Raw genomic sequence first — 24000 nt, 5'->3', positions numbered from 1 at the left:
TCTTATTCCACACTGTATTGTAGACCTCCACATCCTCTATATTTAGACAGGACCTCTAAAATATATTTCCCCTGACATATAAAACTCTGTACATGGGCAGGTAATATATTAAATTGAAAGGAAAACATTTCATTTGCATGGCTGAAGTAATATCCACTTATTGCCTGGAGCCCCCCCAAGAGTCTCCTGAAGGACCCTCCGGAGTGTACTGTTGTGTATAATGACACAGGCAGTTCAGCTTTCTGGTACCACTCTTTGTTACTGAACTGGTCTCACCTGTCGGCACTGGAGCGGTGACACAGACAGGTGACGCGAGCAGCAACACCACGCTGAAACTAATTAAAAGGTCACGTGGGCATATGTCACACAAGTCTTTTGCACGAGGCTGCAATTAAACAATGCGTTTATATTGCACGTTGGAACTCACCCACACAAAATATGGAAACGTATTTTCATTTTTTTTTTGTAAGACTAACACGTAGACTGAGTTGATGCAACGTGGTCGGTCTCGATTTGAAAGCTGTCAGTCGTGTTTACCTTTGGAAGAGTCGCCATTTTGACTGACTCGCGTGTTAAACAGAAGCTAATTAGCACACACTTCCGTTTTCTGTTGACTCCGTCTTTATGAACACAGCTTGTAATTTACCTCAAAGTTAATTAGCGGAACACGGATATCTCATGAGGCATTTAGTGTTGATTCGTTGGAGTGAATGGAGTTGATTTAAAATAGTCTTACGGCGACACCCAGTGGACAAACCGTACCATTTTACGCAGCTTTATTCTTCTACTGGACTTCATCTCACTGACATTGACATGACATTAACTCAGCAACAGCTGGGTGTGAATACAATGCATGCATTGTCATTTCATAAGTGAAAATCCTGTAAACGTTGCACAAATCACAAGACAAACTGAGATCAATCTCTCACTTGTATTTGTATGAAAGTGTGTTTTGCAAAGATGTTGCTCTGGGAATCGTGCCCGTTGAAATGTTTGACCCACCAGCTTGACATGAAGGCCTAGAATAAAACACTGAAATTAATTAATTATGTCAGTTATGTCTAAATCAGCAGGAGGAAGTGCTTCCTGATTAACCTGACAAACTGACACTATTTTCCATTAGGTGTGGAGGCGTTGGAGGTGTGATTTGTGAGACCGCTCTCCTTCCTTCCGTCCGGAGCATCACAGCTGGACGCCTGCGGTCACGACGGTCCCCCACTACTCCGAAAATGTTGCTTAAAGTCAAGTTATGTCACCATTAAAGACCGAGTAATCAGTGACATCCCTGTGGTGAAGGAAAGGTCACTATGTATTTAAAGAATGAGCGATAATTATACTTTGTTCATCATTGGTTGATGCTCTTGTTTGACTTGGCTGGCATTGCTCTTCAAGGAAACAGAAGCTACATATTACATCTGTATGTGATAAATATAGCTCTCCAGTTTTCACCTCTCGAGCAAACCCTTACATAAAGTGTTCTGTTTGCAGTCTGACATTTAGATGTTTGCTCTCCACTGACTCAAAGTGACGGCATAAAGGGTGGCAGAGTGGTCGAGCAGCCTCATTAACATTTGAGTCACATTGTGTCATTAACGAAACGCCGCGCAGCGTGAAGGCCACACGTCGAGTTCAGGGCACCTACGAAGCTGGCGTAGCTAATCGTCACTGACAGAACGCCATCGCTTTAGGTTTGATATGTAATATTCATAATGCAAAGTTAGTTGGTTACTAACGTCAGACGTGTTACAGGAGTTTGTCCACGCCGATGACCTTATCCTGTCCGATGACACTTCTGTTCACCACTCACACACCTCCTCATTCCCTCACTGCTGTTCCTTTCCACCAATCACCTCCCTTTGTTGGCGTGAGGATGAGGAGGGTTTGAAGATGAAGAGGCTTATTTATCACCTCGAACCACATCCCACTCAAAACAGTGCTACACGTTCAGCTCTTCCACCGTCCCCACTTTCTTCTCGGTTCTCCAGTTTTGGACTTTTGAAAAGAGGATACAGGAGTCCATCCGTTAGAGGTGGAGATGCTCGGCTCTCAGGTGCAGGTTCTTGTTGTGGCCTTGATTTCCTCCGTGCTGCTGGTGCAGGTCAGCGGTGCTCCACGCAGAGACATGCTGACACTGAGAGCAGACGTGGCAAACGACAAGGTGAGCGGGTTAAATATGTGCAAATACTTAAATGGCTGGAATCAGGGACGTGAGATATTATTTAGTTATTTTTTCTGTCCTCCTTTAGGATCTCGCTTACTTGCTCTTGCTGAAGTTTGTGTCGGAGCTGACGGCCGCGAGAGGAGACGAGATGCTCCCCGAGCTGGAGGAGGAGGGAGTGAGGGAGGAGGTGATGCGGCGACAGCTCCCCCTCACCCAAAGAGAGCGGAAGGCCGGCTGTCGCAACTTCTTCTGGAAAACCTTCACCTCGTGTTAATACACACACGCGCGCGCAAAAAATAGCTGTTCCAGCTGGAGTACTTTTGTTTTTAAATGTACTTTTTAAGGATAAATTCATCCCGTGTTTGCTCACTTTGTTGTAACTGGATCATTTATTGCAAGATGCTAAACATACAGGTGTTTTGCCAATTATAATACGGTAATAAGGTTGTATGTTTTGAGATTGGAAAGCATGTACACAGTGGCTAAAATACATTTTTCTGATTTAAAAGGCTATGTTTAATCTTTCTTTGTTGTCTTAAAGGGGTATTCCTGTGATTTTTTTATTGCACTTCCGCAAAAGTTTGTAGACTTACAAGAGATTCATTTAAACCAGAGTCATTAGGATTGAAGCTCGACGGTCTGAGATATCCAAAACACTGGATCCTACATTTCCCATAATGCAACTTAATTGCATATTTTGTCAGACCCTCCAGGTAATCTGGTGACAAATCAGTGGAGTGCCCCTTTAAGTTTTGAACTGCATTTGTATAAAAAGTGACAAACAAAAACAATTGACTTGTTGACATTTTAATATTTTTTTTTACTACAACCGGTATTAGGAGAAAAACCACCCATGTGTTCAACGCGCTCCCCCGTTAACGTAACTTCACCGTATGAAGTCATCGGTGGAGCGACGTCTGCTGCTTTGAGCCGCAGGCTTTGATCTACAAGCTCCAAAATTCACAGCATTTCAAACTGAACACAGTGAGGATATTAAACGATTTGAGTGTAAAGAAAACTAAATGATGTGATTTGAGGAGTATGACACAAGAGTTGGCGTGGGCTGGGATATAAAAAAAAGAAAAAAGAAAAAAAAAGGACACTTGGGAGCATGAATGAAATGATAACCTTGATGATCAAACGCAGATTAATGCAGTAAATAAATTAAGAGACGAAGAAAACGCAACGGAAACGTTTTAGCATGATCAAAAATAAAAAGAGCAGAATTCACAGACAAACCCAGTTAAAAAAAAAAAATGATGATGAAGCTGAATGACATCCTTGAGATAAGGCCTTCAAAGCGTCTAAGCTGCTCTGGCCCTTTAAGATAAACAAACACAAAATCAGGACGGAGAGACGGAGGTTAAAACACGATCATAACAAATACTGAAGCTCCAAAGTCTCGTGCAAGGGTGAACAAAAAAAAAAATCAACGTCTGTGTGGTAAAAATACATCAAATTTATGTCCACTGTTATTTTTAGTCAAATATAAAGAACAACCAATGTGTAAAAGTATTTGTAAAGTAAATCTATTCACTCAAAAATCATTTTCAATTGAGTAAAACTTTAGTTTCATGCTTCCTCCAAATGACACGTGTACAAAGTTCTTCACATGAGGCTCAAACTTCAAACAACAGGGTGCTTTTCAAACCACACAAGTGACCGACACCCTGTTTTCCTAAGACAAAAAGAAAGCATCCGACTTCATTGCACCATCGCCTTCAATGTAACAGTCAAGTATCAAACGAACAACAAGTGTTAAACAAAAGATTGTGTTTCGTAGACATTCAGAAATGTTATCGTGGATGATTCAAAAAAAAAAAAAAAATGGCAACAATCCTGTGATGAACTCCAATTAAACATGATGCTGTAACATTGTGTTGAGAAGTTTGTTCTAGCAAATATTGTACTCGCATTTCATAAAAGCTAAAGGAAAAAGAAAACTATAGTTTGTAAGGTTAACTACACATTCCTCGTCTTCTACATTTGTCCTGCTATGAAGCTACGTCTCTGCAAAGATTCACTGCACTGAAGGCGACATTTTCATCATCAAACCAGCCCGTTATGTACAGTCACAGTTGTTGCATTATGTGCTTTTAATACGCTTGTCTGGAGGCAGTTCGGAAACTTTGACGTTTAGTGTTTTACAGATGTATGACAAGTCTAATTATCATTTAAGATGCCTCTCTGCCCAAAAAAAACCCCCTCTTTTTTTTAGGTCTTAATCTGTGATATCCTTCCATACTTTCATTGTTTTTGACAAAGATAATAATGTGCAAGCTAATAGTTGAGCAGTACCGATAAATGGTAAGTGGAGCCCAAGCTGCCTGCAGGTCAGGCCACCGTCACACTAATACTGAACTACAGCTGAAAAATGGGGCAGCTGTGTACCAAAAAAAAAAAAAAAAGAAAAAAGTAAATGTAGTAGGACATCAGAATAAAAGGTGCTCGCTCCATCAGGACTCAGAAAATGTTCCTCTGCAAACACAATTACAGCTGGATACCAACAGAGGGAACTATAGCAAAGTTTATGTCGTAGCCAGAGCAAGAAAAACAAAAAAGAAGCACCTCGCAGGTCAAAGCAGGGGCACACCCTGTCTGCAACCATCAATAGTGTGTGTGTGTGTGTGCGCGCGTATAATGAGCCAGAGGCTAGCGACATTAGCAGTCAGTGGAGATTTTGGCAGAGAGGTCCTGGATGCGGCAGGCGCTGCAGCTCTTACACAAGATGTGGCCGTCCAGCGGGTAGCAGCCTCGACCCTCCCCTTCAGAGGACAGCAGGAGACCACATTCCTGAGGGACACAGAATCAGGGACAGAATTTGTTGCATGAATCAGAGGCTAAGTCAAAGGCAAAGTCCGGATGTGTTGTGTGATCTTGTTGTCCAGTCGACCCACCTCACAGATGTAACAGTTAACATGGAAGCTGCGGTCCAGAGCCACGATCCTCACCGTCTCCTCCTGGCCCTGTTCGGGCATGATGGGCTCACCGCACACCGAGCAGCGAGGAGCGTACTTCCTGTCGGGGAGAACAACAGCGTCGACATTTACCTTCTCTTTACGCACAACAACAACATCGCGGCCGGTTGAATGTTTTCCATACCTGTGAAAGTCGTCGATGCAGTGAATCTGAGAGGTGGCGTCTACGGTGAACGGCACGCCGTCCAGGCAGCAGTTGCACACCACGCACGTGAAACAGCGAGGGTGGTAGGCCTTCCCCATGGCCCGCAGGATACGGTCCAGGATGGGCTTGGAGCACTTTGAACAGCGCTCTAACGTACTCTTGACAAGAAAAGTAGAAACAGGTGTACAATAAACCAGGATATAATATACGTATAAATCTATTTATACTACCGAGAGATGGACTCAATGCTTTTCTTACGATGTAACAGCTCTCACAGTAGCTCTTCTTGTCGAGGGCGTAGAAGGGTTGCCCTCTGAGTCGGGCGTGGCAGGTGATGCAAGTGAAACACTCCACGTGGAACACCTGCTCCATGGCGATGCAGCCGCTGCCGTCACCGACCACGTTGTCGCCGCACCGGGCGCAGCGGCCTGAAAGGCCATTTAAAAGCGTGTGTTATTTGAAAATGCCAGAAGGTAGGTTGTTAGTGCGTCATAGGTCATTAAAGTAATGACTGTACCGAAATAGTCCTCGACAGGGGGGTGGTTCATATCATATACCAACTTCTTGGTAAGTCGATCCAACTCTTCCTCTGGCCTGGTTGTTGCCATCCCCTGCTGGAAGAAAAGACGACAAACAAAGATCAGAAAGCATTCCTTTCATAACCAACTCTTTTAAAAGGAAAATTGAATTTGATATTTATGATATTCAGGGCTGGGTTTGTACATTCAACGTTTGCTTGGATTCATAATTTAATTTTATCAGATATTAATGAATTTAAATGTTTCGTTCTTGTATGGGTGCTTGCAAAAAAGCCTGTTGACATTTCTCAAAGTAAGGTATTGAAACATATAATTACATATAATCCTCGAACAGGCTAGAGATGTATACGTGTCTCTACCTTGCTGGATTGATAAGCCGGACTCTGCGCAGCCCCCGACCCTGTTTGGTGATTTTCCATCCCTCTCTTGGACTGTGGCGCCTGCATAACTCTTCCTCCCGGTCCTGCGGCGCTCCCCTTGTACACCACCTCGGAGTGCATCTCCTGAGCTTGCGAGCCGGGATGCGGCGGGTACCAGCCCTGCGGGCTCGTCTGGGGAGGGGGCCGGGACACGTGCTGGCGAGGAGGGGGCGGCGTGTAGGCCTGCTCAGCCTGCCTCCCCGTCTGGGAGTAGGTGACGGGCTGAGCCGTCTTCACCTGGACGCTGAACCTGGGCCCGGTCGGAGTCGAGGCCGTGGTGTAGGAGGCCGGGACGGGCTGAGGGTAGGGCTTCGGGGTCGGAGACGGGGAGTAGTAGTCCGGCTGGTGGGAGGTGGAGTACTGAGGGGGCTGGTGCTCGCTGGGGTAGCGGGGCGCTGGGTGGTATTGGCTCTGGGGATGAGGGGGGTAGCCCATGGACGGCCGACCCGGAGGAGGACCCGCACTCTGGTGCGCAGGCTTGTAGTGATCCCCTGAGAGGTACTTGTTATAAGGCACGTTGTCGTACAGCTGTGGGGAGTCAGGAAAAGTACACAATTAAGTACGTATGCAATTTCTCAAATAATGTGTCCGTTTAGTTGAAATAAAGTGTGTTGTCCTACTTGTGTGCTGGCGTCCTGCGGGTGGCTGTCCAGATCAGCGAGCATACTGGTGAGGGAGTCGATATCGGCGTCGATTTTGGAGTGATAGCTCGCCGGCTTTTCAGGACCACGGTGCTAACGGCAAGAAAGTTGGAAATGTTGGGAAACTGTTCTGTTGCTCGACTTGAAATGTTGATTTTTTTAAATGGCCCGCATGAAAAAACGAACCCACCATCAGCTCGTAGCTGTCCATGTGAGGGCTCCAGGTGCGGTCTTCTTTGGGACCATGGGGAGGGGAGTAATAGTGATCGCTAGACGACTGATGAATGGGCCCACCTTCAGGTTAGAGAACAGTTATTAATAACAAATCCCCCCCCCCCAAAATAATGACTAAATTATTTCTGAAAATACACCGTTATAACTTTAAAGAACCTTGTAAATCCTACCAAAAGCTGAACACTCACTTACACACTTATTTGAATCTGATTAGTGACACCAGTATGTGACACCAGTATGTGACTGGTGGTCTTCTTACCTGTGGGTCCGGTAGCCATGTACCTGTTGGCCATCCCACCTCCTCCACCTCCTCCACCTCCTCCTCCACCTCCACCGTTCTGGTCGTAGGGGCCATATTTTGGCCGGAAGTCGGACGTCCCCTTCTTGTTTGGGGCTCGGTAGATTGCTGAGCCAGCGGAGTGAGACATCTGGGGGACGGCTCGCTCGGGGCTATCCAGAGTCCTCGGGGGAAGCCAGGTGGGACCGGACATGGCAGGCTTCTGAGATTAACAAAAAAGAGAAAATGTTGCCCTCATGTTGCCCTATTAATAAAGTTTGTATTCTAATGAGACTGCACCATGCATGCATTCCTCAATATTGACTTTGCCGAATATCAGTTGAGCGAGTATGCATGATTTCCATCTTCTATCCATAATTTGCTTGCCCACAGCTGTGTGTGTGTTTATGTCATAAGTAACCAATGGAAACTATAGGGATGCTTCACACTTTGTTTCCACACGGACAGAACAATAGTCTTTGCGCTGAGGAGCAGGAAGAGAGCAGCCATTCAGATCGGCTCGGGGATTTCCAGCACGCTCGCCTCTAAAACACGTGTGTGTGTGTGTGTGTTTTTTGCTTAGTGAGACAAACACTCACGCAGAAGCTCTCCAGCATACAAACTCCTACACGGACACACAAACAGGTGGCGACTCTGTAGTTACTACCCTCGTCTGTTGTCCGCCACAATGGTTATTGTCCTCGGGTGTTTACACACACACACACACACACACACACACACACACACTGGTATCATTGATTTCCAAATGAAGCGGAGACAAAAACAGGACAGGAAATGGTTGTGTAACGATATGCGTCTGTGTACACGTGAACACCTGGCTCATAACAATATATTATGTATTCTCTGTGGGATAAATAACAACGCTGCAGCTCACAGCTGAGCCGACAAAAGGGCCGACTTGCACCTCGGGACCTTCACTGATCTTTAAGGAAATACATTGATATACATGACAGGGATGTATGGAAAGAAGAAAAGTAAGGTCCTTAAAGATGGCAAGCAAAGATGTTCAGGTTTTTCTCCAAACAAGTTAATGCTGATTAATCATTTTTTGCTAATTAATTATTTATTTATTTATTTATAATGATTTACAAAAAATATATAGTTGAATCGTGAATATCTCATTGCACAAAAGAAGAATGTACCGTTTTATAATTTTTTTTGGAGAGCCACTGTGTGACCGACAGTGCGAAAATGGATTGCAAACACATAGACAAGCCAAAAACAAGTGTGGAGAGTTTAACAGCCCACTCACACTGATTGAATGAGGGTGGTGTGGCCGTCATTAATCCTTGTTGGTAAGAGGATTATAACGATGGATGAGAACATGATGGAGACATACGGGGGGGGGGGGGCATTGACAATGCTTCAACACGACATTTAAGCCTTTTGTTTTTTTACTTTTATTATTTCTATCCATGGAGTTGTTATAGTTGCAATTAAACCACGCAGGATCAGCATGAACTGAAGTTACACAGCGACCACGTGGAGGAGAGAGCGACCAACACTTCCACAGTCGACTTGACTCAAGTACTCTGAATCCGGATGAGCACACAGTCAAAGCCGAGGATGGCCGGGCCAGGAAATGAGCGTCAACAGTTTAATCACTGTGTTTCCACGTGAATAGAGAGGGTTTTATTAAATGTAATAAAAAAAAAAACACAAAGATTGTGCATTTGTCCAGCTATTGTCACGGCTGGACCTCTTCCTGGATGCAAAGGAGTCTCAGCACCTCATGAAATGTCAAAGTTGATGACAGTGACAAGAATCAAGCACGCGGGAATAAACAAAGAGGACATCCGGTGTTTTTAAAATGAATTTAAAAAATAAAGTGCCATACCTTGAGCGTTTCGGCAACATATATTTCAAAAATAAAGCCAACGCAGCTGAAATAAATGGAATAAAATGCAAATTGGATCCACGTTATCCCCATGTACTCATGTTTCTAAGTTATACACACACAGTTATTCTGTAACAAATTCCACTCTTTTATTTTGAAGGCAAGATGCTCTGGTTAGCTGAACATATTTGACACAATGTATCTGAATGTAGCGACGTGAGCGACTTAAATTAAACTAAATACCTGGAAGACAACAGGATTCACGCCCGAGTAAACATGGCTAATGAACTTAAGATACAAACTACATCCGTAAACAGTATGTCCCATCAACATTAGCATCCTATTAGCATCTCCTACCTTTCACAGTACCTTCACAGTGGCTCTCCTCTTCCCTTCAGTCTCATCTACAAAACAAGAACAATGTAAAATTGTTAAAACAAAACAGAGACGTCACATTGGCGGTATTGTTCTTGTTTTTAACGGTAACGTTACGGTAGCTCTCGTGCGAATGGATATAACGTTAGAGACGTGCTGTCCAAATCTGTCCTTTGTGCGTCACGTCTAAAACACACCGCTTAAGTAATATACAAACCCAAAATGAAGGATAATTAGCAATAATTAACTTTAATAACAGGGTTGTTTACTTGTTTGCTATCCTGTTTTGAACTCGAGCCGAGCTCGTGCCTTGCCTCCAAGGCTAACTTCAGCAACCGAGGAGGAAACAATGAACTAAACCGACTCCTACCGCCCGAAACGAGCCTCACAAATACAATCTATGGGTCCTGATACACACCCAAAGGTCAGGGAAAGTTACCCCGAGATGGCTTTCTGTTCGATTTAGCGTCGTTCACCTACTTTGTGACGGATCCTGAGGCCTTTAGCAGCAGCGGCAGCTCCTCACTGCATTCCCGATGTGTGACGTAACTGCTGTTGCTCTGTGTGTGTGTGTGTGTGTGTGTGGAGAGAGAGGTGGGGGGTCTGTCACATGAATTTATGAAAAATAAAAGTACAAACAAAACTCGACCATAATATAAATACTAGCCTGTTAAGTTTTTATTATAAAATACCCATAACCATAAATTACATGCAATTTCTAAGACAGTTATTTTTGGCTGAATTTTATGTTTGAGAAATAGCAACCTCAGACTTTAAAGTAAAAATAAAAAAGATTTGCCAAATAATCAAATAAGACGAAATAAAGCTAAATACAGCTGAAATAAAATTGTATTTCTTCAACACAGGATATAAAAACTAAAAAAGCCAAGACAAAAAAGAAAATGTCTTCTCTCCACCCGGTTGTTTACCACCCTGAATATGGAGGTCAAAGGAGCTCGCTTTATTATTTTGTGGTTCATGAGATTTGGGTCAACTGTCCCTTTCCCCCCCCCCCCCCTTCTTCTTCTTCTTCTTCTTCTTCCTCCTCCTACTCCACCCAGCACCATGATGGAGGCCCACTGCGTTCCCTAAGGCCCTTCTTCAAAGGAAGGGTTTCATAACTTTATTATTTATTTATTTGTTCCACGTCCATCTCTGCCAATACCGTGGACAAACACCCGAGGCTGCTCCCTGGGATATCCCCGCTTCCTCCTCCTGCTCCTCCTTCCAGCAGCCTGTGCCTGTTTGCCCTTATATGTCCACAGTGCTCCGCGATCACAGGAAGAGGCCGTTGAAGCAGATCTGTTATTGTTGTAGGGAGCCACCAACATCTTTGGCACCGACTGGGGGATTACAAGTCAAAGCATGGCCTCAGCCGGTACACCATCAGAAAAAACAATACGGTTCTGTCCAAGCAACCAGGAAACCACAAAAGACGGGGAATCCCCACCGTTGTTCTGTTTGACGAGGAGTGACAGCAGTTAAATAGACGTTGACATGTTCAATTTCCTCTTGAAATCTCACAGAAGTGTGTTTCTTTTGCAGAAAGTTACTCAACTTTCGATGGTGAACAGATCCGGCTCTGCGTTTGATGAAGAACAGGGTTGCTGATGGGCACAGGAAGTCTCTGTGAGCGTTGCCAAGCCTTGCCAACGGGATGGACTCAATGGCTTCCGCCTATTGGTGAACCTGTTTAGTAATGTTCTCACTTTTCCTCAACGCCCCCCCCCCCCCCCCCCCCACACACACACACACACACACACACACCTCATCCGTTCCTCTCACAATGCCTGGAAGTAGCCGAGACCTACATCTCCCTCTCTGTTTTCATAATCGTTGTTTTACTTTTTTTTTGTTGCTTTTGCCAAGCACACAACTGATCGCACCTCCATGCAAACAAATACAAGCACAAGGACACGCGCACAAGCTGTAGACGCTCCGCTAACTTTACTTGTATCCAAATAAATATATATTTTCACAAGTCGCACCCAATGCCCAAACTAGTATCGGTAAGTTGTGTCTCCTTGCTCTAGAATAACATTTTCCCCACTAACTACACACAGTTTACACTTGTTACACATCGTAGAAAGGAACGGGACAAGTTGCAGCTCAAAAGTCATTACAGAATTTCATATTTGTCTTTGGTGGTGTAGCTGAATTCTCAATCTTATCCGTGAAATTTAATTTCTCTCTTCATCAATTAAAGGTCCACTTGCTTCATCCTGCAATCCTGGCTTCTTTAAGCAGGCCGTGCTTATCTTGAACTCAGTCAACCTCTCCTCGTCCTTCCACGTCTCCTGTAAAATACTTTGATGTGAAGGAAACACAGTTCACAGTTCACTTTTGCGGCGCCTCGATTAACTGTCTTGCTGCTAGGATGAGGTGACTTTTCACTTGTTTTTTAGTTATTCATGACCTCTGAGCCCTTGACCCCTCCCTGCATTACCCCCCCCCCCTCCTCCCTTGTCTCCTGCTCGCTTTATCATTGACGGATGTCCTGCACAGGCATTTTCATCCATGTCTCTGAGCAGCTTTGCAGGATGCATTCAGAAGTGTGTGTGTGTGTGTGCGTGCATGTGCATGTGTGTGTGCGTGTGTGTAGGGCAGTTCCTGCACATCTGTCGGCTGCATTTCTCCCAGTCGGGGCGGAGTAAAGGTTGTTTTTCAGCACCAGGAGAAGGTGTCCCCCATCTAGAACGATCAATTTGGCCTCGCTTCCTTCCTCCCTGGTCCTCGTAACACGACGCCTCTGCTCTCAGGCAGCAAGCCAGAAGCTTCCGGACACTGTTGTGGAGCACCTTACTAATGTCCCATTCATCTGATTCTGGTCCACTCAGCAATGACACCGATTTTTCTTTACTTCCCATATTTAAAAAATTTCTTCTTGAGGACTCTTGTCACAAGATATGAGTGAATATTGTATGAATAATACAAAAGAAAAGTCCCTCGATAAGATAGAATCTCCATGATGAGGGCACAGCTTGTTTATCCAACAATACGTTGGTCTTCCAGCTTCCTCTCAGACAGCTTCCTCTGTCCTGGAGAGGGGTGATGGGGAGGAAAGCGTTGGTGGGGGAAGACTGATGGCTTACCCCTGGATAGCCAGGCACGTACCGCCTCCCCCCCCAAGGGTGCTCATATTTGTTTTTTCAACGTGGCACAAAAACACACTATGCTTTCCTGCCATTACTGTGCTCAGAGCTATGGGGGTTTACAAAAACTAATAAGGCCACTAAAAATACTTGGAGCCGGGGGCCTGGGCCTGGGCTCTTCCTGCGCTGCTTCCAGTGGACGCGTGGGCCATTGAGGAAAGAGGAAACAAGCAGCCCTGGTCGTATGGGGGCTTCCTGCACGACATTATAAAGAGCTGCCTCCCTTCGGCCTCTCCCTAACAGTGCTGCTCAGAGCCAGTGGAGACGGAGGGTGAGTCCCTGCTCCACGTCTTTGACTGTAGACTCAACACCGAGCCGGGGGTTTGACGTCAGCGCGGTGCACGTTAGCTCTCGTCCCTGCTGGTCGGGGTGAGTTGGAAAATAATTTCTCAGTATATTTATATTTTTAATGGGCTTGCTTTAACTGCTGTTTTTTTTTTTTTGTTAGTGCTTTTGTCCTTTCTTGTTTAATCCTTAAAAGTTCACATTTAGGTCTGTCAGATGAGGAAGTCTTTTGATTTTAATTGTTTTTAGTAACTGTACTTGGTTGGTTGAATTTGAGATTTTTCACAACATTTTAATGTCTTCATGACTTCTTTGTAATATCTACTGCAGAAATGTGAATAGTAAAGCTTAAGTATTCATATTAAAGAGTGGATGTTTCTTTCTTTTTTCCTCATGTAGGTACGAGTAGGGAGCTGGTCTCACCTAACAGATGTGTCTGGGACACTCCAGTCTATTTATTTTATCAATTACAAATAGGTAGGTCATTATTGTGCACTCTAATTAAACTAAAAATCTTTCAAAATCTTTCAAATATTCAAAAATTGATATGATGTGCATTGGTTGGTTGCTTCATGTATAACGCCTTCTCTACAGACACAGATGAGCATGATGGAAGGATTCCGGGTCGACAGAGGGCAGGAGATGAGGTCTTCTGCCCCGGCGGAGGGATACGTGAAGGAGTTCACGCGCCACTCCAGCGACGTGCTGCTGAACCTGAACGAGCTCCGGCACCGCAACATCCTGACTGACACCACCCTGGTCGTCGGCAACGTACATCTACGGGCGCACTGTGCTGTGCTCGTGGCCTGCAGGTTGGTGCAAAGGACAATGCATCTGCACAAAATAGTCCCTCTGCGGGAGTCTGCAGGTTTTCTCTAATTTGGTATATTTTTACTTATGGTTTCCTTTTATAAACACAATCCTGTGTGTGTTCTTTTCGCTCTTCTTCTGGTTGACTCATAACTGTTGTCTTCCCTTCGCCTCTTCCTGCTTTCCTCTTGGGACACCCATTGTCTTCTTCTTCCTATCCCTTTCACCATGTCTCCCTGACCTAAATCACTGCAGTTGATCCAAATAAAAATGCATATCTTACATTAAATCTTTCTGTCTTTTCCCCTCTCTCCTCTCAGTGGGTTCTTCTACTCGCTGTACTCCCGCCGTGTGCTGCTTCAGGGCCGCGGTGGCAGCGGGGAGCAGCTCATGACCGTGTCCCTCCCCAACGCCTTGGACCCATCCATCGTGTCCCTGCTGCTGGACTTCATGTACACCTCGCACCTCCCGCTGACACCGAGCACCGTCCCCGGGGTGCTCACCGTGGCGGCCTACCTGCAGATGGACCACGTGGCCGACACCTGCCGGGATTTCATGCAGCTGCACTGGTGAGGGAACATCTGTCGTGAGGCCAGGACAGATTAAATCATGAATCAGGCAAAAAGACAATTTTAACGTGCAATTTTACATGTTTTTTTACTTGAGGGGTTGACAAATTCTTTGTTTTTCAGCAGGGAGAAAATGAGTGCAAGACATCCTCAAATGGAGCTGGACTCCAGGGTGTCTGTAGCCTCTGTAGCCCCCAGAGGAGGGGACCTGCCCAATGCAGGACCCCAGAGATTACTCCCAACAGCAGTGGCAACAAGGTGGGTGGATTATGTGGGTTTTTATCGGGTTTGTGTTTGCAGAATGTCACAAGTGCTGCTGGCTGTGGTTTGTGTGCCTTTGTCTGTTGACAGGTTCAGCTCATTACAGCACTTCCTTGTTGTTTCTCCTGCAGGGTCCCTGCGGATGTCGGGGGCTCTCTCAAGCCAGGGGCTTTCCCGACCGGCCAGCCCAGGTCAAAGGAGCTGAAAGAGCCCGAGTTGCCCCTCATTGGCACCCCGACTCCGTCTCCAGACAGCCCCGCCCGCTCCAGCTGCCAACCAAACTCTCCAGCAGAGTCCAACACCTGCAACAAAAACCTTGTGGTGAGTTTAAAGAAGCAGCAAGCCCTCAGAGAGTTATGGCCTGTAAGTGGTGGTCTGTGTTACCACTGGGAAGTTGTGTTTTGAATTCAAATTTTACTAATTGACTGGATTTTGTTTATCTCTCCAGAGCGATATCAAAGCCACGCCGGACCCAAAGGCATGCAATTGGAAGAAATACAAGTACATCGTCCTCAACCCTCTCTGTGCAGCCACCACGGTGAAGGAAGAGGAGATGGAGGAGGCACAGAGTCACGAGTCACCCGTCGCCGACAGGATGGGCTCGACACCCAAAGCAACAGAGGCGTGGTCTGGAGAAGTGCCCGGTCAGATTGATAGGTAAAAACTACATAGACCTTCATCAGGTTACTAAGTTATTTTTTGAATTAAAATTATGGGATGAAAGAGGAAAAATAATGAAGCATTTGTGAAATAATGAACCTTTCTTCGTCAGACAGGGGCAGGCCTCCTGCTACGAGGGTTCTGGCCGAGCCCCTCCCCTCGGGCCACCCCCCTCTGTGGATCCCCCAACAGTGCCTCACACTCACAAGCAGGGATCAGGTAAAAGACAAACGCACACATTTTACACTTTGAACACATTATGCCTTCAATGTGTTCTTTTTCAAACATTTTCATGTGTATGTTTCGTCTGCCTCCTCAGTCTCACCCTGCACCATTTACCCAAACCTGCACCCCGCTGATCCAGGAGCCGCCCAACATGCAATCAAGCGTGAGAACTGCTATGTGCCCTACTGTTACTCTGGCAACCTTCAAGGAACCAAGACTGTCTGCTCAGGTGAGGCTTCGTTTTATTTTATTTTATTTTATTAAGTATTTTTTCCATTCTCTTTCTTTCTTTAAAACCAATGCCTTTGCCCCGGCAGGTGACAAGCCCTACCGCTGCAATGTGTGCGGCGCCCAGTTCAACCGACCGGCCAACCTGAAGACTCACTCTCGCATCCACTCCGGAGAGAAGCCGTACCGCTGTGACACCTGTGGCGCGCGATTCGTTCAGGTGAGGGTTCACTTATGTGTGTGTGCGTGAGCGCTTGAGGGGAGAGGAAGTGCATGAAACAGGTTTAAGAGGACAGAGTTTCCTCTTTTTCTCTTAAAAAGGTCCTGTAGTTGCCTGTCAGGTGGAATAAACGAGTCATATCGTACCTGACACCAGAGTTTTATTTGAACACATGGAGTCAATCTGTGGTGTCTGAGGGGCTTGAGCTGATTACATTTACCGATACAAATCTTCTCACCCTGTTCGTTTGCTCTGGTCTGGTGTTAGGTTGCTCATCTGCGGGCCCACGTTCTGATCCACACGGGGGAGAAACCTTACCCCTGTCACACCTGTGGCACCCGCTTCCGCCACCTGCAGACCCTGAAGAGCCATCTGCGCATCCACACTGGAGAGAAGCCTTACACTGTGAGTCAGACACACACTGACTGTTTGACCAATAGCGTATATTTCACAAGACACACACACACACACACACAGCGTGTACACCGATACACCGCCGCTGTTTAATCTGTTGACCTCTTGCTTTTCAGTGTGAGAAGTGTGACCTGCACTTCCGCCACAAGAGTCAGCTGCGTCTTCACCTGCGGCAAAAACACGGGGCCGTCACCAACACCAAGATCCGCTACAAGGTCCTGACGGAGCCCTACCAGACTATTCTGCAGGCCTGCTGAAGGCCGTCTGACCTTTGACTCCTTCATCAGAATAACATCTGAATCATAACCGCAAGAAAATGTGGAATTTGGTGAATTATTTTAAATTGTGAGCGCATGTTGTTTTAGAATGGATTCCATTTGGAGAAAGAGACATTTACATGTTGTTGGATGAGCTAATCATGACTCAATAAGGTTCTTTAGAAATGCTGGGTGGCCTTTCTGAGATGGAGATGGTGTTAAAAAAAAAAGTGTTTTTGAAGGTTTGTGAAGGGATGGAAAGAAGGGAACAAGACATGGAAAGAGAGGACAAATGTGTTGGGATGAGTGGACACTGAATTTTGAAGAAGTACGAGTATGTGAATGGTTTAAAGGAAAGATAAAGCAGGTTTTTTACGAAGGAAAGGTGGTGAATGTGGGAGTTTTATTAAAGTAAATTAAATTGAAAAATTAGTTTTAAGGCTGGAAATATTCTTCTTAAATATGTATTTAACTTTTTTCTTAACCTTGAGGCCTGGGGCCTGCATGTTCTTTAAAATAAGTACGCAGTAACGTCTGCTTTTATAGTCCGAGCAGGCAAAGGACTAGTCAGTATAGAAGTTAAACGATATATTGTTTTCTGCCATGAAAATTTTGAATTGAGATGACTGTAAACAATTGAATAAGTAATAATAATATGACAGTTTGTATGTGTATGGGTTCATTTGCTGGACAAAGATGGTTTTGTACAATCTAAATTAAATCATTTTATATGAATTGGAGCTTTGGTGTTCAGTGTCTCATTTAATATCCGACCTATGCAATATTGTGTATGATTTATAAACAAATGGTGAAAGATGTATATTGCTAATATGAAGATGCTCCAGACTCCACATATATTTTTCAGCTCTTTTAGCAGTGTGCCTCTGCCACACTCCACTCCTTCAGCCTGTCTCCTCCCTGAACTTCCTTCCTGTCATTAACACACGCTTTCTACCCATGAATCACGTCTTCTGTTCGGTCAAATCTGTCCCGCCATTTTTTCTGATTTTTTGTTGTTGTTGTTTTTCTTTGGTTGCTTTTGTGGAAACAATGAAGCCCAGGGCACCTGTTTCCGCCAGGTTCCCTAATACCGGGCACTCACACACACTACCAGCCGTCAACACGTGTGAGGACTGTGGAGGGGGGGGCTGCAGACTCCTGCTGAACTCTCCCACCCTCTGTCATCCCCGCTTCCTGCTCCCTGATGAGTTGTGGCTCGCCGGGCTTATTGTCCGCGTGCTCAGCGGACAAACGTTGGAAGTCTGACGGGACTTTCCAACCTTCACCACTCAACTTCACTGAAAAAGAAAATGAACATATGATATAGTTTCCCCCCCTCATTTGTGGCCACACCAGTTCACTAAAGTCACAATGTTTATCAGAGGAGAGGATTTCTGTGGAACATATTTCAGGAAGTGAATAATATTAAACTTATTTACTGAAACTTAGAAACACCTCTGAATAAAATGCAATTTAATACAACGCAGTCACAATCTATACCGTCAATGCTAAGACAAATAATTTAATTGACACCTCTCTGACAGTGTATATCAAACTTTGAACGTTATAGACAACGTAAAATGGGACTTTAGAAGTTGTATTGGATTGCATTAGATTGCATTACTGTACGGGTGTACCTGATTAACTGGCCACTGAGCTACTTCTACACAGTCAATATATCACAAAAAAAATACATCTTGCAAAAAGAAGCACTCTGATCGCTCACTTAAGTAAACATGTGTCTCACTGGAACACTTCCATTACAAGGGAAAGTCCTGCTGAAGCAGAAGTACTTAAGTATTATCAGCTAATTATGGATAAAGATAAAGCCAGATGTTGGCTTGATAAACCTAAAACTATCTATCTTTCTATACAGCTGTCAAGATAAACGTAGTGGAGTTAATACTATATAATATTTACCTCAGGGCCAATAGGAAGAGAGATAACCTGAAGGCAGGTTGCCTCCCTCTAGTGTCACACATGTGGAAACTCATTCATGTGTTATCTTGTTTTTTACCTCACCCACTCTGCCTTGCCTCTTTAATCTCTGACATAAAGCTGCTGTGGTGTTGTTGTATTTTTGCTAGAAGCGGCTGACATTTGTTTACTGGACAAAATGAATTATTTACAACAAATCTTTTCTTTAACTATTAATTTGAGGGGGGAAAAAACGTGTATAATGTAATTTTCAGTCTCCCAGTGTGTGTGCTATTTTGCCATCTGCCACACAACTACTAAACTTTATGCTAAATTGAAGCGAACTTGTTGATATGTTAAAGGACTAGGCTTTCATCCATCAGTATGTTTTTAATATTTAAGGAGAAATATACAAGGCATAGTATGCTACTAATACACTGGCTGTACACAAGCCTGACTTATTATCAGGCTTTATGACTAAGATATGCCGACTGTGCGCGCCCTGTGAGGACTGCGCACGCGTCCCTTTAACTCCTCGTTGCTCAGCGGTTAGTTGAACTTTTCCCCCGCCGCTCGCGGAGGTGATTCACACCGCTCTCGTTTTGCCATTTACCACCGGTGCACGTGCAGACTGAGGACCATGAGCTGCACCGGACACAGCTGTCGGACCGAGAGTGAGTACCGTCGAGCTGGACGGAAGCTTTTATTAGCATGCAAACCATTAAAACACATTTGAATATTAACGTCTTCGGACGTCGTGGAAGTTTCAGGTAGTCACGTGTTAATTTCTCAGGGTAAACTTCAACCTCACTCGCGCGGCTGCAGCGAAGACCTCGTGAGCCTAACGGTCGAGGAGCAATTTAATACTTACATACATAAGCGTTGTGTGTTGTTAACCAGTGCGCAGGCGCCGTGTGAAGCCTACGTCATTTACGTGAAGACGTAAGAAAAAGCGAAAGCCAGAACTAGTAGCCTACGTGCTTTTTTTTCGTACTGTGTGTGTACAGCCTGATGTCGCAATCAACACATGTTTGTAACTTGGCTTTTTCGGCAAACTAACCAATAAAACATTTTTATATGGATGAAGTAGTTTAGCCTTTATGGAAATTAAATAACTCGGAGAGTTAATAGTATTGGAACTATATTATCAACTCACAATAACAAGTTCTTAAATATTAACACTCTTCAACAGAGCAGCTGGCAGCAGTTCACCTGTTGTTTGACTTAAATATCACAGCAATTAGCCTTCAATTTATACGTCCATCTCATTCATTATTTGGCACAAATAGAAATACACAATAGAGATACGCAGTCTTCAAAACAGTGGTTGTATTTGCTGACGTTTTAATTGTGCTTCTTTGTAAGTCTACATCTACATGCGTGTGTGTTTGAGGGCATATTCCTGTAATTCCAGCAGCAGTGAAGTGAAAGGCATCATGTTAGGAGAGGATCAGATCACCGTGTTATTCTACTCCCTGCAGAAATTAAGCAACAGAAGGGAAACTCCTGCTCAAACATGAAATATGAGGGACAGTTTTCAGGAAACCTTATCGGATGACTTCGGGGAAGAGTTCTCTCGATATTCTTGTAATAGCAGATCACAGAAAGTCCATGTAGCAGCTGAGAGTCGTGATCAATGTCAGAGGAGGAGCTTCAGTACAGTTGTCTGTGTGTGGAACCTTCTGCATACGAGTATGTACTTAATTCTATCGTGTTTTTATCATATTAGCATCATTTTCCTTTGTATCAGTGGTAAAAACCACAGCAACATAACTGGGGAAAGTCTGTTTTCGGGACACATATTGCTCCTTTACGCCTCTTTAATCCTCTGTGTCACGTCTGTAGACTCCTGTCATAGTGAAAGTTGTTTAAGGGGCTTTTATCTTCTTTCACTATCAACTACTTCTTCTTCCATAGCTGATCCGTGAACACTTCGTCACCTCTCACCTATATCTGGTTGTCAAATAAAGGCCGACTCATTAACCAGCCTACAACACTTATATGGCACAACCAGGGATCTATTGGCTCGGGGGGGGGGGGGGGGTGTGGTGTGTGTTAATCATTACAGCTGTTGACAACCACAGAGAGGATCCGACACTCCCGCTGCAAAAAAGGTGAGAGCTGATAGTGCTTCGTTTTCCTCTTCTTTTTTTTAACAGGTAGATCTCTCTGAGACATGACCAACGTCCGGCCCAAAGCAGAGGGACAGAGCGATGAAGACGAGGTCCCGGATGGAGGGTGGGGATGGGTGCTGGTCGGCGCCCTGTTCGTCAGCACCAGTCTCGTGTTCGGCCTGATGCGGAGCCTGGGGATCTTCTTCGTGGAGTTCGTCCAGTACTTCGAGGAGAGCGCTCAGGCCATCTCCTGGATCTCGTCCACGGGCCTGGCAGCGCAGCAGTTCTTCAGTGAGTCCCCCCCCCCCCCCCCCATGTGTTCCACTATGTGCAGCAGACAATTTATAGAAGGATTCTCACATTTTTAGGCCATTTAGAGATGCTTTGTGATGTAGGGGCTGCAACTCATTAACTCTTTAACAACCCCCAGTGGGTCACTCATTACAAACTTGCGCCATACAGTCAAACATTGTTGGGGACTCCAAAGTTTCCATTAATGCCAAATATGGGAGGTTAGGAGAAATGTGTAGCAATGGAGGTTGTCTGTAGTTATTTGACTTTAAGCTAAACCGTGTGTGTGTGTGTGTGTATTTTGCAGGTCCGCTGGGTGCAGCACTATGCAATGCATACGATGCCCGGGTGGTGGTGATGACGGGGGGCTGTCTTGCTGGACTCGGCCTCATACTTGCCTCCCAGGCCACCTGTCTCGTTCACCTCTACCTCACCATGGGTTTGATTTCCGGTAATGAAGCGCAAACATCCAACATAACTGGTTTAGTTGTTGCTCCTCAGGGACAACTGGATTAAACCCCCTCCTCTGGTCTTCCCTCTCCTCCAGGTCTGGGCTGGGGTCTGGTCTTCACTCCCATGGTGGCCACAGTCATGGCCAACTTCACTCGCCGCCGCGCCCTGGTGCTGGGAGTGGGTTTCTCCAGCATCGGCCTCTCCTCCTTCGCTTTCAACCCGCTCTTCCAGCTGCTGGTGGAGACGTACGCCTGGCGAGGGGCCCTCCTGATTCTGGGGGCCCTCAGCCTCAACATCGTGCCCTGCGGGGCTCTCATCCGCCCACGGCGACGCTCTAAAGCCCCAGTGAAGGTAGGACAAGACGCTACCGTCTTCAAGAAACACACAGATGTTGGATGACACATGTCAAGTGAAGATGAAGCTCAGCATTTCCTTCTTTTCCTCCTCCTCCTCTTCCTCCTCCACCACCCAGGCGGATTCAGAGAGCGGGTCGTCCTGCGCTGCAGTGCTGCGGCGAGTCTCGTCCTACCTGGAGCTGTCGCTGCTCTTGGAGAGGCCGTACGTCACCTACACGCTGGCCGTCACTCTCCTCAACGTCGGCTACTTCGTGCCTTACTTCCACTTGGTGGCCCACAGCCGGCAAGCCGGCTTCTCGGAGTACCAGGCCGCTTTTGTCATGTCAGCCACCGGCGCCACAGACATTTTGGGCCGCGTGGCGTCAGGCTGGTTCTCGGACCTGGGCCACTATCGGCCCCTTCACTTGCTGAGCGTGTGGACGGTGCTGGCGGGGGTGTTCATCATGTTGCTGCCCGTGAGCTCCTCGGCCGGCTCCTACGCCGCGCTGATGGCGATCAGCCTCTTGTACGGCTTCTGCTCCGGGGCGCTGAGCTCGCTGGTCTTCGCGGTGGTGCCGATGATCGTGGGCGTGGAGCGCGTGATGGGGGCCCTCGGGCTGCTGCAGCTCATCGAGAGCGGCGCCGGACTTCTGGGGACACCGCTGTCAGGTACGAGCACATCTCGGAAGGAGCAGACCGGTTCAGTGTTGGTTGCACAGTCCATAACTGCTGCATATCTCCCAATGGAGGTCATGTCGCCTTTTTTAATGTGACACTAATAATATTAACGAGCAGCAATTGGCATCATTTACACCTGTGTTTGACAAGTCGGCTGTGGAAGAAGTTCAGCTCAGCTTCTCTCCACACTTTACCCTTCTGTCGTGTGAAAACTCAGTTTTATTTGCGCCCTTTAGTTCTTTGATTTTCTCAATCTCAGGTTTGTGGTTTTCTTATATTTCTCATGCAGCATCTTCATGCCCTCATTTGCTCTTTGCTCCACTTCTCAAAGGGTTGCTCAAGGACATCACAGGCAACTACATGGCTTCCTTCGTGGTCGCGGGCGGTTTCCTCGTTCTCGGCTCTTTGACCATCACCACTCTGCCTCACTACTTCTCCTGCAAAGAGCCGCCGCCGCCTCAGAGACGTTCACTTGACGAGAAAGACAAGGGTTTACGTCCAGAGTTGGAACAGATGCATAGTTCGCCCTCTGACACCAATCACAGAGGAGTTAATGAAGTATCCAGTAACCCGCAAGAATGTGTAGGTTAAGGGTTCAAGAGCCTTGTTGACACTCTTCAGTCCAGCCAGCACAACGATAATTAATAATGCTGCTCCACATGTCGCTGGATGGCTACGTGTTTGCATCATACCTCAGAGATTCAGAACCAAAGAAGAAAGGAGCTCCGACAGCATAAAGGGGCCGGTGAGTTCCTCACCCTGTTACACATCCTAACCTCAGTTTAAGTTCAGTTTAAGTTCAGGACAGCACCTTCTGCCTAAAAAACGCTGGGCATTTAAATACTGCTTTTGCAATGTTGGCTTTACATGCATAGATAGAATGTTATGACAAGATAGGAAATATGTTTATTATTATTACATGCCATTAAGTTTCTGCTTACTTGACTAAAAGTAAATTAAAATGTTGCACTTACATGATTGATCTTCATCCTCATTGGAACAATATTATTTTAATGAGGCAGAGATGACACTATGGACCCTAATGAATTTTCTAATTTGTGCCTATAGATTTATGAATTAAAGAAACTGAATGTCTTAATGATGACTTTGACTTTCAATCGGTGGGTTGTGTTGCTTCTTACCAAAGTGTATTTTCAGATCACACACACTCATTGCTGGCTCAAGCTCTTTGTACTTTCTGTAAACCATAAACTGTGTTTGTAAGTCAGAGACTGTGACCTGCTGGCAAAAATCCAAATGCAAAAGACATGTGACTTCTAAGTAAAAGACTACTCTAACACACCCAGGCTGCAACCTGACACTGTTCTGTTTGAAATGAGAGATTTTGTACTTGTTCTTGATTAAAAAGCGTCTTTATGTTTAGTACTTTGTGTGTCTGTCTTAAACATATCGGGCAGGTCTGCTGTGGTAACTTTTTGCTTATGATAAAATGATGGCGCCCTCTGCTGGAGATGTGTACTCGGGACAGCAAACATACACTGTA

At 45.5% G+C, this 24000-nt stretch overlaps 4 protein-coding genes across 12 annotated transcripts; 3 read left to right on the top strand and 1 right to left on the bottom strand.

Annotated features, from left to right (window-relative positions):
* The first annotated feature begins 2035 nt into the window (after positions 1-2035).
* sst5 (somatostatin 5) lies at positions 2036-2435 on the top strand. Its single transcript, XM_076112383.1, has 2 exons — positions 2036-2158; positions 2247-2435. Exons 1-2 carry the CDS (start codon positions 2036-2038, stop codon positions 2433-2435), a joined length of 312 nt encoding a protein of 103 aa, XP_075968498.1.
* Positions 2436-2952: 517 nt separating this feature from the next.
* trip6 (thyroid hormone receptor interactor 6) lies at positions 2953-19557 on the bottom strand. Of its 8 annotated transcripts, none has more exons than XM_076112373.1 (14): positions 19497-19557; positions 14536-18006; positions 14158-14455; positions 10108-10187; positions 9610-9656; positions 7377-7617; positions 7074-7177; positions 6863-6976; positions 6183-6770; positions 5802-5898; positions 5543-5712; positions 5264-5442; positions 5059-5179; positions 2953-4954 (listed from the first exon to the last, which is right to left on the bottom strand). In XM_076112373.1, exons 6-14 carry the CDS (start codon positions 7606-7608, stop codon positions 4823-4825), a joined length of 1737 nt encoding a protein of 578 aa, XP_075968488.1. In that variant the 5' UTR covers positions 7609-7617; positions 9610-9656; positions 10108-10187; positions 14158-14455; positions 14536-18006; positions 19497-19557; the 3' UTR covers positions 2953-4822. The 8 variants fall into 8 exon arrangements, with proteins under 8 accessions (XP_075968488.1, XP_075968487.1, XP_075968489.1 ...); XM_076112372.1 differs by having other exon boundaries at positions 14536-15006; positions 16276-19531; XM_076112374.1 differs by having other exon boundaries at positions 14536-16422; positions 17811-19531.
* Positions 11359-17448, top strand: bcl6b (BCL6B transcription repressor). Its single transcript, XM_076112378.1, has 12 exons — positions 11359-13148; positions 13464-13541; positions 13659-13876; positions 14195-14443; positions 14567-14701; positions 14836-15025; positions 15153-15361; positions 15477-15583; positions 15684-15818; positions 15907-16037; positions 16305-16442; positions 16568-17448. Exons 3-12 carry the CDS (start codon positions 13665-13667, stop codon positions 16706-16708), a joined length of 1647 nt encoding a protein of 548 aa, XP_075968493.1. The 5' UTR covers positions 11359-13148; positions 13464-13541; positions 13659-13664; the 3' UTR covers positions 16709-17448.
* slc16a13 (solute carrier family 16 member 13) lies at positions 19144-23879 on the top strand. Of its 2 annotated transcripts, XM_076112379.1 has the most exons (7): positions 19144-19299; positions 20223-20317; positions 20785-21030; positions 21338-21481; positions 21578-21834; positions 21956-22487; positions 22828-23879. In XM_076112379.1, the coding sequence occupies exons 3-7, from the start codon at positions 20802-20804 to the stop codon at positions 23085-23087; spliced, it is 1422 nt and encodes a 473-aa protein (XP_075968494.1). In that variant the 5' UTR covers positions 19144-19299; positions 20223-20317; positions 20785-20801; the 3' UTR covers positions 23088-23879. The 2 variants fall into 2 exon arrangements, with proteins under 2 accessions (XP_075968494.1, XP_075968495.1); XM_076112380.1 differs by lacking the exon at positions 20223-20317 and having other exon boundaries at positions 19148-19299.
* Positions 23880-24000: the final 121 nt, after the last annotated feature.

The sequence above is a fragment of the Anarhichas minor genome, unplaced genomic scaffold, assembly GCF_050575085.1.
Source record: "Anarhichas minor isolate MPS153535 unplaced genomic scaffold, ASM5057508v1 ptg000049l, whole genome shotgun sequence".
NCBI classification, from domain to species: domain Eukaryota; kingdom Metazoa; phylum Chordata; class Actinopteri; order Perciformes; family Anarhichadidae; genus Anarhichas; species Anarhichas minor.
This window is presented reverse-complemented; position numbering and strand designations above follow the sequence as displayed.

Excerpts from the sequence above, each read along its gene's own strand:
- sst5 (XM_076112383.1), top strand. The coding sequence starts at position 2,036 with ATGCTCGGCTCTCAGGTGCAGGTTCTTGTTGTGGCCTTGATTTCCTCC. Across the intron at positions 2,159-2,246 it reads CAGACGTGGCAAACGACAAG|GATCTCGCTTACTTGCTCTT; the intron begins GTGAGCGGGTTA and ends GTCCTCCTTTAG.
- trip6 (XM_076112370.1), bottom strand. Across the intron at positions 5,899-6,182 it reads CGGCTTATCAATCCAGCAAG|CAGGGGATGGCAACAACCAG; the intron begins GTAGAGACACGT and ends CTTTTCTTCCAG. Across the intron at positions 5,443-5,542 it reads ACTGTGAGAGCTGTTACATC|AGTACGTTAGAGCGCTGTTC; the intron begins GTAAGAAAAGCA and ends TTTCTTGTCAAG.
- bcl6b (XM_076112378.1), top strand. The coding sequence starts at position 13,665 with ATGAGCATGATGGAAGGATTCCGGGTCGACAGAGGGCAGGAGATGAGG. Across the intron at positions 14,702-14,835 it reads CCAACAGCAGTGGCAACAAG|GGTCCCTGCGGATGTCGGGG; the intron begins GTGGGTGGATTA and ends TTTCTCCTGCAG. Across the intron at positions 15,026-15,152 it reads CCTGCAACAAAAACCTTGTG|AGCGATATCAAAGCCACGCC; the intron begins GTGAGTTTAAAG and ends TTATCTCTCCAG.
- slc16a13 (XM_076112379.1), top strand. The coding sequence starts at position 20,802 with ATGACCAACGTCCGGCCCAAAGCAGAGGGACAGAGCGATGAAGACGAG. Across the intron at positions 21,482-21,577 it reads CACCATGGGTTTGATTTCCG|GTCTGGGCTGGGGTCTGGTC; the intron begins GTAATGAAGCGC and ends CCTCTCCTCCAG. Across the intron at positions 22,488-22,827 it reads TCTGGGGACACCGCTGTCAG|GGTTGCTCAAGGACATCACA; the intron begins GTACGAGCACAT and ends CACTTCTCAAAG.